This window comes from Lissotriton helveticus, chromosome 2_2, assembly GCF_964261635.1.
Source record: "Lissotriton helveticus chromosome 2_2, aLisHel1.1, whole genome shotgun sequence".
NCBI classification, from domain to species: domain Eukaryota; kingdom Metazoa; phylum Chordata; class Amphibia; order Caudata; family Salamandridae; genus Lissotriton; species Lissotriton helveticus.
This window is the reverse complement of record NC_136060.1, coordinates 298977901-298993016: the sequence shown is the minus strand read 5'-3', so window position 1 is coordinate 298993016 and position 15116 is coordinate 298977901. Positions and strand designations below refer to the sequence as shown.

At 43.6% G+C, this 15116-nt stretch overlaps 1 protein-coding gene across 1 annotated transcript in view; it reads left to right on the top strand.

Moving 5' to 3' along the window:
- The window catches only part of CC2D2A (coiled-coil and C2 domain containing 2A), a 527307-nt gene that overhangs the window by 419003 nt on the left and 93188 nt on the right, over positions 1-15116 (top strand). Inside the window, exon 29 of the mRNA XM_078678452.1 lies at positions 4909-5112. Coding sequence (XP_078534578.1) covers positions 4909-5112 — 204 coding nt within the window. The remainder of the gene's footprint in view (positions 1-4908; positions 5113-15116) is intronic.

The window sequence follows — 15116 nt, the reverse complement described above, 5'->3', positions numbered from 1 at the left end:
GGTTACCAATCTGGGTTAGTTTGCTATCTCAAGCTCATGCCTGAGGCAGAATATAACATTTCCTCTTCAGCTTGAGATGCATCACGTTGGACCGATGTGTCCTGACAACTATACAGCAGGGCTATGCCCTTTTGTTCATCTGCTCTCCACAAAACCTCTCTGCCACATCAGAACAACTTCCAGCAGATATTGAGTTGCCTAGGCCAGTGGTTCTTTGCCTGTGGTCCGAAGACACCTGGAGGTCCGCAAGGCCGGCTCCGGGGTTCTGCGACTGTTTTAGAAGATTAACTATGACTAAAATTAATCAATTAAAATGAAAATGAATAAGAATGAATAAATAAGTACATTTCAAAAATGTAAAGCTTTTTCTATATTTGATTGTGAATTAAACAAAGAATTTCAATATTTGAGCATTTGTTTGATGTGTACCGAGTTTTGTATTTCTGTGTATGGTTTTGAAGTTCAAATCAAAAATATTGCTTAGGCTGGAGGTCCGTGGCTTCCAGCAGTGTCTCAGTGGGGGTCCTGAGATTGCAGTAATGCTTCAGTGGGGTCCATAGAAGTCAAAAGATTAAGGGGCATATGTAGGTAGCCGTTTGCGATTCGCAAACGCCGAAATTCGGCGAATTTCAGCGTTTGCGAATCGCAAACGGCGTTTTGATATGTAGGTGCCAATTAGCAAAATAAGGAATCGCAAAAATGTTGATTCCTAATTTTGCTTATAGCATTTAAGGAATCGCAATTTTGCGATTCCTTAAATGCTATGTAGAGGTGCTTTAAAAATTGCGATTTTTGCATAAGGAATCGCAAAATACCACCTACTTCAAGTAGATGGTATTTTACGATTTCCTTCAAAAATGCATTTTTTTTTTTAATTCAAAGTGCCATGTGGCGCACAGACATGCCCATAGGGCATGTATGTGCACCACATGTACTTACAGGTACATTCCAGGGGTGCAACAGGTGTCCTCTGGACACCCTGGCACCCTTGGAATTGCGATTCTCAAATTGCGATTTTCACACAGAAAATCGCAATTTGAGAATGTATCACCATTCATTCCTATGGGCCTTTTGGCCCATAGGAATGAATGGGACACTCATTCCTTAATTGCGATTCGCAATTTGCTAATCGCAAATAAGGAATATTAGGGATTTGCAAAAAAGTTGCCAATTTTTACCTACATTTCATTTTGCTATTCTCAAATAGCGATTCCTTAAAAACCGCTATTTGGGAATCGCAAAATGTAAATTACCTACATATGCCCCTTACAACTGCTGGCCTAGGTTTTTCTTATCACATGATTTTATGTTAGTAATTTACAGTGTATAATTTACTGTTTGTGATGTCTTTACTTCGAGTTAATCAGCATGCCATAATATATTTTCCTTGTGTTGATTTTTTTCCTTTGCTTTCGGTATTGGATGTCTCTAGATAATTGAAATTATTAGACAGGTATACACTTATTTTACACTTCATTATTTTTCAGTGTGTTTATTTGCATGCAATACGTGCAAGGTGTTTTTGTGTTAAGACTTTTTTTTTAAAAATGATCTTAAGGAAATTCCAATTATATTTTCATGCGTTAGGTACCAGTTTTGTTTTTCTTGCCCATGTATTTGTTTTGTACAAACACATTCTGGCTAGAAATTGGTGACGTCCTTTCAGTTGTAAGAGTTTTAACCACTGGCCTTCCTATACTCGCTTTTCCTCCGAACCGCAGACTTTCTGCCTGAACATTGACAAAGGAGAGAAAATTTGCACATTTACACCAACCTTCTTTGAGAGTATGTGCAGATAAGCACATAGAATGTGAAAATCATTAGGAGCTATGTGAACACCAACAGCCTTTTGACTTGCCTTGCTGATGGCCACTACTCTTACCTTTTCCTGGGAGCACGCATGTACACACCACAAACACTCAGTGTACAGCAGTGGGGCATATATATCCTACTAGTTGTCATGCATTCAATCCCAGCCGTAGAGGTCTTCATGTCCTAATTCTAGAGGTGTCGCTATGAGTGTGTCAAGATTGAACTAAGGTGCACAATGGTTTAACTCTTGAAGTAGAAATGTGTATAATCTGTCGCTTTTACGTAGGATAACTCCTCTAGTGCATTTTTCAGAATTTGGCGAGGTTTCTTGCTCGTTTGTACAATCTTTACCTGTTATTCTTGGTGCCTCTGTCATCTGGACATATTATAATATGTGACCCAACTGCTGGCTGCTTAACGAGACAGTCGAAGTCCCATTTTATACAAATTTATATTAAAAAAATATCTAGAAAATAGGTTAATAATATAAGTCTTTATGAATGCTTGGATTTTTCATATGCACATCAATTGAGCTCACCTTATTTATTGTCCACTAAACTGTATCAAGGAGGATCCGTTCAATATTCTTTTGCCTACAACATCATATATCAAGCTACAGCGGCCAGTCCTGCCACATGTAGATTCCTGGCAAAATGTATGCAATTAGAAGAAGTTCGTCAGCATCTGAAAGAAAAGAGGGTGTGGCCATATGGCCGGAGCTGCTGACTTTGCAAGCGGGAACCAGACTCGAGACATGGCGTTGACTTAACATGCTGTGATTCTTGGCCAATCACTCACCTCCCCATACCTAAAAAACATAATGTGACCTAGTGTAATATAACTGATATTCATGTAAAGTGCTCCCACACCTTTATGTCAAGTTTGCGTTATATAAAACTGCAAAAACATTAGGTAAACGCAACATGCAGACTAGATATTTCATAAGGTAAATGGTAGTAGAATCAGGAACCCCACTAGAGATGAAAACAAAGCCATTGACAAAGCCAAAAGTTCTGCATTATTTTATAAATGAAAGTGTTATTTGCAGATGAGTTAATTTGTGTGCCTAGATGTCTGAATGGGTGTTGGATAGTTGAATGAGTAGATGTGTGAATGAGTGGGTTGTCATTGCAGAGTGGATAGGTTTATTGATGCTTTACTGGGTGTGTGAATGGTTTTAAGACAGGTAATCGGATAGGGAAATGGATTTGTGAGTGAATAACCATATCAGTGCTTAGATCTGCTAGAGAGAGAATATCTGGTGTAGGGAGTGATTTACGTAATGGGGTGTCAGATGGGAGAGTGAGTGGAAGAACACAAACCCGTCAAGGACCAATATTCCCACACCCCCTCCCCATCCTCTTCCACCTACAGACCTCAAGGGTAGGTGTCTACTGCCAGGTATCACTAACTACCAGTAACGCCCAGATACCTTCAGAGTAATCCATAGCCATGAGTTTATTTTCAAATGAGTAGGTAGAATATATTTTCTCTAAAGCCTGTGGCGCTACAATCCAGCAGACAAATATTCCAGATTCTTGGTATCCATAGGCCTCACACTGACTGTTAAGTTTGGGCAAGGTTTGATTTTTCACAGAAAAATAGGCTTTAGGTGATGATGATGATGCATCACATCCTTCCCGGCTGGCCAGTTCCAGCAAATTGCTCCCATGCAGTCAACAGGGGCTGGGCCACCAGGATACCGGGGAGATTCTAGGTGAGCTGATGTTTGTAGAGGATGTTTTAACTGCTGGATGGGCTGTCTATCTAGCCCTGAACGCAACCCTGGAGAACTGGGAGTTGCCTGAGCCCCTTACCAGTCTCCTGCCCACACTCCCAGAGCATAGGAGATGCATCTAAGGAGGATAGCCATTTCCCAGTTTGGAGATCATGCACGCCTCAATATCATGCTATTTAGTGCTTATAAGGCACCTCTTGTCTCCAACATAAACTAGTCTAACATCTCATACAACTTGTACGCTGATGACACTCAGCTATATTTGAACATTTCCTCTCTAAAATGTAGACTTTGTTGCCCAAATCTTGGATGATATTCAAGCATGATTGATGATCCATCACCTAAAACTAAACCTGCGCAAAACAGAATTCCTTCTATCTCTCCTAACACTTACTTCCCACAGCAAGCATGTGTTTATTTACTTTGTCTTACACAGCAGTGCATCTGTTGTTGATTGCACCAGCTCTCTTGCTTCATCTTAGACAAGAACCTCAGTCTACTTGCACACATAAATCATTAATCAAGGTGGCACAGTCTCAACTCAAACTCCTTGGAGAAATAAAACCAGTCATACAAGTAGATTTATCCCAATGGCTATCAACTCTGTACTACAGCAACTCACTACTTTAAGAATTCCCAGAATTCCATCTACCCTCTCAAATTAGAACTTCATACAACAGGCTTGTTGGTCACAAATTTGAGAAAGTTCTGCCACATCTCCACTGTGCAAACCACCGTATTCCAACACTAATCTCCTTTGGGCAAGGAGTATTCTCAAACTAGCATGCATAACAAACAAGACCATTTACACCAGGACTTCAAGGGATCTGAAGCAGAAACTAGTCATATCAGGTGACCAACACTGTCTTCACGTCTTAGACAACCTTTCTTCTTAAAATAGTAGCTGTAAAATGGCAAAAACACTTAAGCAATCCCATATCCGTTAGGATTACCTGATGCTAGCAAATTACGTACAAATTATGTCTTTCCACCATGTGATGAATAAACTTTGTACCTCTATGGAAATGCATGGGAGTCCTAAACTCCTCTTGGAAAACCACCATTTGTAAAGCTCCCATTGGGTCTAGTTCTCAATATATGAAACTAACTGGTACTAAATAAATAATTAAAGACGTATTAACTTGAAGGTAGGTGCCTATGCACGTCCTCAGCTTAATGACCAGATGAATGTCATTGGTATACATTTTGTGAAATCACTTTGAATGCATGTCAGGTTCAGTAGGTTTATTGCATGAACTATTAAATAAATACGTTGACACTTGTATGCATACATTATTAAAGAAGAATTGTATTTATCGCAAAGGTAACATTTTATATCCTGTACTATCTTGTTAAAGTTTGACACTCAAGAAGATGAGAAAATACTCCAAGCGGCAGAGAAATTCAAAGAACAAGCTGCATTAAAATTCCCAACACGTCAGTGCCTGACCACCGTGATTGATATCAATGGGGCAGTTGTTTTTGTCACCAGGTTTATCAAACCTCTAAACCCACCAGTGGAGCTCCTCGAGGCCTACTCCACCAATGCTCAAGCCACAGCTGTAAGTATTTCAAGGCAAAGGTTTTGGCTATTGCTCAATCATCTTAATAAAAAGGTATGGGCCATTGCTGCAAGTATTTCAGAAAAATAGGGTTGGGCCCCAACTGTTACTGTTTTACAGTATAAGATGACTGAACATAATATTTATTTTCTCACAAACTCCTTCAATGTATTCCCCGTTAACAATTATAAAGTGTATACAGTATTCAACTATATCAATTAATATATGTGAAGCTCAAATGCAATATATTGAAAAGCTGTAAAAGTAGGTTATGGTGCAGATCCAAGGTGGCAACAGGATATGACAGGCTTTGTGAAGCTCCACTTCAGCCCACCACAATTATGGTGCATCAAGCATCTCCCAGCGTGGTGAAGGTGAGGCCCAGATTGAGGTCAATTGGTGGGCCAGTGGCAGACGTTTCCGTTGCCTGATCACTCTTAAATGACTACAGACACCAGATGCTGCAGAGTGGATCTTATGTGCTGGCATCAGCAGGTAGCTTAGATCTGGCGCGGTGGAGAAGATGAGGAGGTGACCCTCTGGCATTAGTGAGTGATCAAACATGAGCCATTACCACAGGTGAGCACTCGCAAATCCCAGTGAGCGCAGGCCCTGAGGCAGGGGTCCTGGGAGCAGACCAAAGGAGACCAATTATGTGCCTGGAGCCTAAGGACACAACCAGAGAGCAATTTTGAGCAGCAATGCAACGAAAGGAGGCAGGTGGTGTATGCGATCACTGGAGTGGGCCATCAGCAACTGCAGACCCCCCTATAACATAGCAGGTCCTCCTCTATGGGGTGTGGTGACTAGAGAAGGCCCACCTAGAGGGCTGCATGAGCAATAGAGGGGCCCTGAGTTCGGCACACCAATGTGAATTGTATGACAATCTAAGAGCTTGATGACAGGCACCATGCTCCAAATACCCTATTTGCTGTGGTAATTCAACATAGCCAGAGGGGTTCTGTGTGTGCACCGCTAGCACCTCTTGTGGCACACCCAGCAGTGCTGGGAGTAGCAGTGCCCGCCAACAGCCGAGGGCCGACTGAGACTGCCTTCATAGACATGGGGCAGATCATTGCCCCTATACAAAAGAGCACTTTCTGAACATTAATTTTACATAAATACGGTGGCTAAGAAGTCAAAAAATGAGCAGTCCTAGCAGGACCTTATGCCGAACCCATCCAACATGAGGCTTAATGTACAGAAAGACCCCACCGCGGCATCAGATCCAAGTGGACAATTGGAGGGCAGAGATGTGGGGACTGTGGCCATACAATTTCTTATGGAACTCTTTCAGGACCTCAAAAAGGGTTTCTCCTCCCTGAGTAAAGACCTGGTTAAGGAGGTGGAGGAGGTAAAGAAAGACTTGAATGACTTGGGAGAGAAGGTCCCGGCATTGGAGGACATTCGAAATGCCAAGTAAGAATACCAAGAATTCCTCCTGCAGGACCTCCTAGAGCTGGAAGATCAAAACATACCTCTGCAACCCCACCTGGTAGACCTTGTGAACTGTTCCTGTAGAAATAATATCCGGATTTGTGAGGCCTCCACTGGCATCGAAGACACAAACATTAAAAGCTTTGTCCAAAGTCTGTTCAGGGCAATTTGAGGGGCCTCGGACTCAGAAGTGATACAAATGGACAACACCTACAATGTGTATAGGCCAGCATCATTGTCAGAGCTAACATTAGATAGATATCCTCATTTTCCAGGTGAAAGAGGAAATTATTGCTGCAGTACTTCATTTTTGAGGGCCACCAGCAGAAGCTTTTCCAAGACGTGTCCCCTGTTACAGTCCGGAAAAGACAACAGTTTCACCTAGCTTTGGAGCCCCGTGAAAGAAATGGATCTTCTATAAATGGGGGCATCCATATCAGCTCATCTTTGAAGGTAAGAACCATAAACCATACTATCCATGTAGCAACGTAGCATTGCTGGACCAAGCTGGAGCTAATTTTTCAAATGCCCATGAAGCCAGGCAGCCAAGTGGAGAGACTCGTGCATGAAATGATGGTCTGTTACATGCCGCCAAACCACAAACATGGAAAATGGTCAATAGCAAAATATCGCACTCCGTCTGAAGGCCTATGGAGACAGCCATGGAGAAAGAAATTAAGGCCCTATTGAGCAAACTTATGGGCTTTGCCTGTCCTGCAAATATACCACCAGCCTCTCCCCATGAGGCAGCAGAACCTTCCTGCTAAATTCACTGTAAATGGGCAGTTTGGAAATGGTAGATCTTACTCCTGAAAGAAGCCACATGGGCCATATGTCTGTGCAGGGACACAGATGAGATTATCTTGGCAACACATTCCACTTATAAACACTTCTATCAAGGAGCTGACAGTAAAATTAGTTCCCTGGGGTCCTTACCCCCTAATTGACTGCCATGATTGGGGACTATCAGCATGACGTGGTGGGCTGGACAGAAGCGAGGTAAACTATATCCATTTTTTTGCTATTTCTGGCCTGATCTTACTTTGGAGAAATGTACAAAATGACTGCCCCATGAGGTGGTATCCCAGGAGTTAGATTACTCACATTTGATAATGTTCAGTGCCCAGTTTACCATGGAGTAAGAGAGTGATGTTTTAGTTTGCTGGGGTTTTGAATGGGAGAGGGAACAGTGCTACTGGTAATTCCCATCATGGAGGTGGATGCAACAAGTTCAGATTATGGTAAAGATCATCACTTTAAACATTAGAGCGTTGAATTCACCAGCTAAACATTTGGCCATCCTAAACCAATAAGGATACCTAAAAATCTGTCTATTGCATGAAATGCACTTTTTAAAAAAAATCACTAGAATAGATTAAAATCTTGTTGGTTGCCCAAGACATACATTTCTTCAGCTACAAAAACAGGGGGATGGCCATTTTGCTCACATACTCTTTCTGTGAGTACACCCGGATACCATTTTCTACCTCCTATAATTGAACAGGAGCAAAATATCTGTTTGTTACCTCTTTATGAGCTCCTAATCCCTGCCCTGACAGATTGTTTTGACTGTGGTAGAAGAGTTCTCCCAAGAATGCCAGGGGGAGATCATAACAGGGACCAATCCGAGCAGTGTCACAAATGAGTCACTAGATAGGTCAAAACAGAGGTCAGGACAGATGGGTTCAGCCATAGCTCAAATGAGCCAGTGACTTCAGAATTTGAACCTGATTGATATTTGGAAAGTGCAGTATTCAACATAGAAAGAGTGCACTCATTATTCAGCTGCTCATAAGACTCATGTATGTATAGATCCCTTCCTCATGTCCCTCCCCCTTTCACCTAGACACAACCAGACCGAGGTAGGCCACATTGCTCTGTCAGACCATGCACCCACCTACCTGCACTTGCCAATGCCTAGGAGTGAGATGCCCAGGCGAGATTAAAGATAAGGGACAACATCCTGCACACAAAGTTCATTGAAGAACACAAAGATTCTGACTACAGTTTATAGTCCGGGGTCAATTTAGCTCTCACACTATGAACCACATGAGGAAGAGGCGGGAGAAGAGAACCCGACTGGAGGCACACTTCTAGAGCAGACATACCAAATGTTGGGTTCACAGAACGTATGGTAAAAGGTGATGGCAGTGGGGTCTCAGGTTAGGATGTGGTTCACTGATAGGGCAGAATACTTCTTACGGAAAAACAAGCACTGTTACTATGATATTAGTAGCAGGACTAGGAAGCTATTGGTCTGCAGATTTAGAGTGAAAATCTTGAGAATAAAATATGCTTTGGGTAATCTCAGATCACAATATCATCAAATCATGGGTTGCTTCAGGGACAAGTTCTTATACTTCTGAAGAGAGATCTCGGGCAGCAAGATAGATTATCTATGTGACTTCCCCCTCACTAGGTTAATGACGAAACACGCTGCCCTATTGGATTGCCCCATACAGGTTTAAGAGGAACTGATGCCAGTTGGAGGACTGAAGATAGCAAATGTGCCAGGGATGGATACACTTACCTGTTTTACAAGACCTTTGCTAAACTTCTTACCCGAGCCCTGACACAGCTGTACAGCAGATTTGCTCCAACCGCAGGGTTTAACGAAACCATGTGACAGTTTTGAATTCCTGTGATCCCAACTCCACACAGCTATGTGGCTCCTACCATCCAATATTCTCGATGAGCATAGATGCCAAGATCTTTATGGGGATACTGTTGGATAATTACAGAAAAGTTTATACTAGGATTGGTTACTCATGCTTACCCCTTCTCTACCCTTTGAGGCTCCCGGGCAAAGTTTCTTTCCACCTTGGGCAATATCCTGGAGCCCTTAGCAGGTGAACCCACGCTCACCATTTTAGGTGATTTTAATTTTCACCTTGAAATCTGCTCAGACAACGACAACAACTCGCTGCTCTCAGAACCTCACACACGCCTGCATTCTTTAAGGCCTGGAACAGTATAGATCCACAGCTCCTGAAATCTCACTTGCTCTCTACGCAACCAGACCCTTCACCAGATCCTAATCTTGCCTCATAAAACTACTCTAAATGGCTTCACCAAGGCATTTAATTCTCTGGTCCCACTAAAAAAGCCTCTAAAATCGACGCACCCCTTCTGCTCCCTGGTTTCTGAGGCCCTCAGATTACAGAAGCAATTATGTAGAAACCTTGAGAGACATTGGCGGATAGATTATAATAATAATAATGAAAAAATCCGCTATAAAGACGTACTCATTAAATACAAATTGCTCATTGTACAGAAGAAAAGTAAATATTACATTGGACGGATAGCATCTGTGCAAGTCTCGTAACCGTTATACCAGGTTGTAGCTAAATTATCAGGTCACACATCGAATCTCACCTCAGCCCCCTCACAGGCTCTATATGACTCACTTGCCAGCTACTTCTTTGAAAATGTCAATGACATCTATACCAACTTTTCCTCTCAACCCAAGATAGATGGTCAGCTCTCAAATCATGGCACCCCTGAACCCTCCCGTTTCTTCTCAGAATTTGATAGCACATCACCAGACCAGATCACAAACCTAATCTCCATTATCAAATCAGGATCTTCCACTGACCCCTGCCCACCTATCATTCTAAAACCCATCGCTGATCTCATAGCTCCTAGCCTCTCCAACATCTGCAACATGATGTTCATGACAGGCATATACCCACGGATCTGGAAAAAAACAATCCTCAAACCTCTGCTAAAAAAACACAATCTTGACCCGAATGACACTAAGAATTATATACCCATAGCTAACCTTCCATTCCCAGCAAAAATCTTTGAAAAGATCATGAATTCCCAACTATCTAAATACATCGAAGATCACCACCTGCTGGATGGCGCGCAATTCGGCTTCCGCAAGGGCCACAGAACCGAGACAGCGCTTATTAAGGCATTAGAGGATATCAGGATGATACTAGATCAGGGAGGCGCCACTGTTCTTATACTGTTGGACCTCTCAGCGGCGTTTGACACGGTTGATCATGCTACCCTGATCGACCGTGTCACAAATATTGGTATCAGACATACAGCTAGAGCCCTTCTGAACTCCTTCCTCACCAATCACACTCAATCAGTGAGTCTTGGCACTTTCAACTCTCCACAACTGGCCCTCCGGTCCGGCGTACCACAAGGCTTCTCATTGAGTCCGACACTATTTAATATCTTTGTGTCGGACCTGCCCAAAGTCATCAAATCGCACAGGATGGGTGTCACGTCTTACACTGATGACACACAATTGGTGCTTGCGGTGCATAATGATGGAGGGGAAGTGGCAGCCAACTTCCAGAAAGGCATGTTGGCCATCATCACATGGATGGCCAATAATTGCCTAAAACTTAACTCTGAGAAAACAGAAGTAATGACAGTTGGCAAACTACTGCCATGCTGGTCCTCCTCCTGGTGGCCATCCTCATTGGGACCCCCTCTAATTCCGGTATCTAAGGTCAGAAACTTGGGTGTCATATTTGATGACCGGCTATCATTCGTACCTCATGCTAACTCTGTGGTCTCATCTTCATTCCATAAATTAAGAATGATAAAAAAGCTCCTACCTTTTCTACCTCTCAGTGCTGGAAAGACACTAGTAAGCACCTTAGTCATGTCTACCATTGATTACTGCAATGGTCTCCTCATAAATGCACAGAGCAAAGTCCTCAATAAATTACAGCTGGTCCAGAATTCAGCAGCCAGAATCTTATCAGGAACCCCCAAATACAAATCAATTTCACACATACTCCGATAGTATCACTGGCTCCCGATAAAAAAAAACGCTTTAAGTTCTAGGCCCTCAGCATTGCATATAAAGCTTCGCGCAACTCTGGACCATTGTTCCTGAATGAGGCCCTAAGTGCCTACATCCCTAATCGGGCTTTAATCTCATCCATAGCAAACTTGTTAAGGGTCCCCCGCACAAAGACAGACCCATGGGGCGACAAGCGATTCACTGTTGTCACGGCCAAACTGTGGAAGTATCTTCCAATCCACAACAAAGCTAGCCATACTCTATTCGCTTTCAGAAAAATGACAAAAACATGGCTATTTAGCCAATAGTCTATAGTCTCTGGTTCTTGCTCGCTTTCCCTAGCGCCGAGACACCCACAGGAATTTGCAAGCTTTACAAATTGTATAAATAAATAAACAAATTGATTAAGCCTGACCAGTCAGGGTTTATTCTGGTCACAACGGCAGTGATAATCTGCACATATTGGACAACACACACAGAACTAAGAAGAGTGCCTTTCTGCTATTGTTGGATTATAGAAAGGCATTTCATTGGGTCCTGTTGCTTGGGTGTTAGATTTAGAGTGTGTCAAGCTGTTGTCAGAACTCCATGTCTGTAAGTTGTGCCAACTGCTATCTTTCCTCCTGTTTTGACATCAGCTGTGGAATAAGACAAGGGTGTCCACTGTCTCCCCTATTATTCTGTCTGACGTGGAACCTCTGGCCACTAAGATCAGAAGAAATGGAGACATAGAGGGGACCTGTATGGGGTCAAAACAGCCTACATATACCCAGATAGCACATTTCTGGCTCTGATGGCTGAGCTGGTGACCTATGGCAGGCTCTCAGGATTTTGAGTGGACCTTGAGAAGTCGCTATCCCTGAACCTCACCATTCCAAGTGAGAAGGTGTCAGAATTTAAGAACCGATTCTCCTACCAGTAATCAGACTCTTCTGCTCCTTATCTGGGCATACAGATCGCTCAGACCTTTGATCATACCTTAAGTATTGATTGTGAAACTCTTAGTTATGTGTGAGTAAACACTTAATCATAGTATTCGAGAGGTCTCTCATGGATCAGCCATATAACTGGCACTAAAAGGGCATCTCTCCTCTGCATTCTTCATATGTTCACAGTTCTCCCCCTCCCAGTTGAAGAGTTGATCCTGCATTGAATACAAAAATTCCTTGGCAGTTTTTTTTTTGGCAGGAAAACAACACTGGATAGCCTTCATAGAATCCGAGAAACTCTAATGGTTTATGGACAAAACAGTAGCAGTAGTATATATCAGCCAAGTCCCCTGTATGCCAAGAAATACAGGGCATGGGGGTATATCCTCTTCACCATTCACAAGGGAGGCATTAGAGATGTGAGCCAAGATTATTGAAAGGGAGTCACTCATCACATTCCCTTTCCCCGCTGACATGGCTTCTGCGCAATCTACAATTCATGCCAGATTTTACTGGTAATAGCTGTGAACAGAAGAGAATTTAAGGATTTAAAAGGCTGGGAGACTTTTTGGACTTTCACTCTCAGTATGGAATTCCTGAGTAAGACTACTGCCATTACACCAATCTTAGACACTGGGTCCTGAACCCCACAACCGAGCCGCGGGCCTACTGACCCCTTACTAAATTTGAGAGGTGGCTACTTTAGAGAAGGACAAAAGATTGGTATCCAATATTTATTCACTGTTGCATTATACAGAAAGGGAGTAATGTCCCCATTATGCACACCACAATAGGAATTTGTTTTGAACCTTATGAAATCTTTCAAATAAGTAATCTTTGTGGTAATAATCATTGAATGTAGTCATTTTTGGGGCAAGATGGCGGCCGCAACTGTGGCCGTGTGAGGTGCTATCCCGTTGCTCCCGGTCAGCTTCCTTACCTGCGGTGACCACACGTCGGCTACGCCGTTGGCTGCATCGGAGTTTAGGCGCTTCCACACCTGCGCTTCACCCGCGCTTCACAGGTGTGTTGGGCGGTATCTTTGCGCTGGTGTCGGAAGATTGGAGAGCGACTCGCATGCGGAGGCGAAGGTGATTTGGACGTGGTTCCCGTTTCAACCCGCAGACGCCGACGCAGCGTTTCATGCAGTGTCAGGTTTTTGGTTCGCGATTGCTGTGCAGCTGTGCCGGACGGGTGTGTGGAGGGAGGGGTAGCGCTTTGGATCCCGCTGTATCTCTACTTACCCGATAGCTTTCTGTATTCTGCTCACCGGAGCTGGTGTTGACGCTTCTGGATCCTGGATGTGAATGGGATTGCCGAGGGAAAAAGATTCAAAGACCTAGTACCGCTCTGCAGCAGGCAATGCTCGAAAAAACAGCGAAAAGAACAGCGAAACAGCGAAAACAAGTAAGCTAGTCTGGTGAACTCTGGGACTAGTAGTTTCTCTTCAAATTTATTTTCTTAATAAAAGCATTGTGGACAGCTGTTGTTTAGAGAGTGGTATATCAGAGACATGGCAATAAAATTTGTATTTTTCGAGGAGGGGATACTCTGTCCTGATTTAACCACCAGTTGGAAGGATGGCACCGAAGGGTAGGGGCACTGCCAGGAACAAGGGAGGGGCAGCGATTAAAAAGTCAGCTGGGGTTTCAGCTACTGGAGAGCAGAATCCAGGTACTGCAAGTACTATTGATAATGATTCTAAGGCTAAGGGGAATGCTACAAAGATTAAGTCTGGAGGGGCCAGAAGCAAGCAAGTTCAGAGCGCAACGCCCGAAGATACTCCGCTAGCTTCATCTAATCAAGCATTGGCGCTGCAAGGTGCGCTAGGAGACATACAAAGTCAGTATCGTGACTCAGCCGCCCACCAGCCTCAGATACAAGAGACACCTAAGCAGAAGACTGTGGCAGCAATATTCGACAAAAGAAGAATTGTGAAGACCAAAGAGACCATAGTGGCTGCAACTGTGCCATTAAATGAAGTCAACGACCCTCTACAGCCAGGATCAGGAATGGTGCTGGAATCAGCTGATAAAACTGTTGAACTGGAAGCTGATGGGAAATTCTATTCTATGTCGGATTTAACTACTTTGTCAGATAAGGAGCATGAGTTAGATAGCTCTAGCAACCTGGGGGACTGGGCGGACCTACCAGACGATTTTGAAGAAGAAGAGCTTGACCAGTCTGCCTCATTGTCTACAGTGAGGAAAACGACTGATTTTATGGATGGAGTACAGCAGGATCAAATCCAGCAGGCCACGCAGCTAAACCTAGATGAGGAGCTGGAAGAGGAGCTGGAAGAGGGCTCAATCACTCTTGGCTTAATTTATAAGACTATCATGGCTCATCGAACCGAGACGAAAGCGGAGGGCTTACGCACGCAAGGAGCAGTAAGGAAACTACAGAACACCGTGAGACAGCTGGTCAAAACCTGTGCTGAAGTAACCACGAGGGTGGTTGAGGTTGAGGAGAGAGTCTCTTCGGTCGAAGATACTTTAGTGAAGCAACAGAGGGCTGTGGAGTCCCTACAAAGATCTGAGTCTGACGTAGAATGGAAGCTCACGGACCTAGAGAATCGGGCACGCCGCAATAACTTACGCGTGCTAGGAATAGCTGAATCGAAGGAGGGTGCAGACCCTCGTAAATTTGTTGTACAGCTGTTCAAGCAAGCTTTCCACGAACTAAGTGCTTGGAATTTGGAGGTTGAAGTAATCCGTGCTCATAGATTCCCGTTTGTGTTGAGAAATCGGGGTAAGGAAGGACAAAGTGGTCAGAACCTCTACCCAAGGGCGATTCTAATTTGCCTGAACAATTACTTGCTGCGTGAGGCACTGTATGACTTAGCAAGGCCGGCGAAGAAGAGAGCCGCT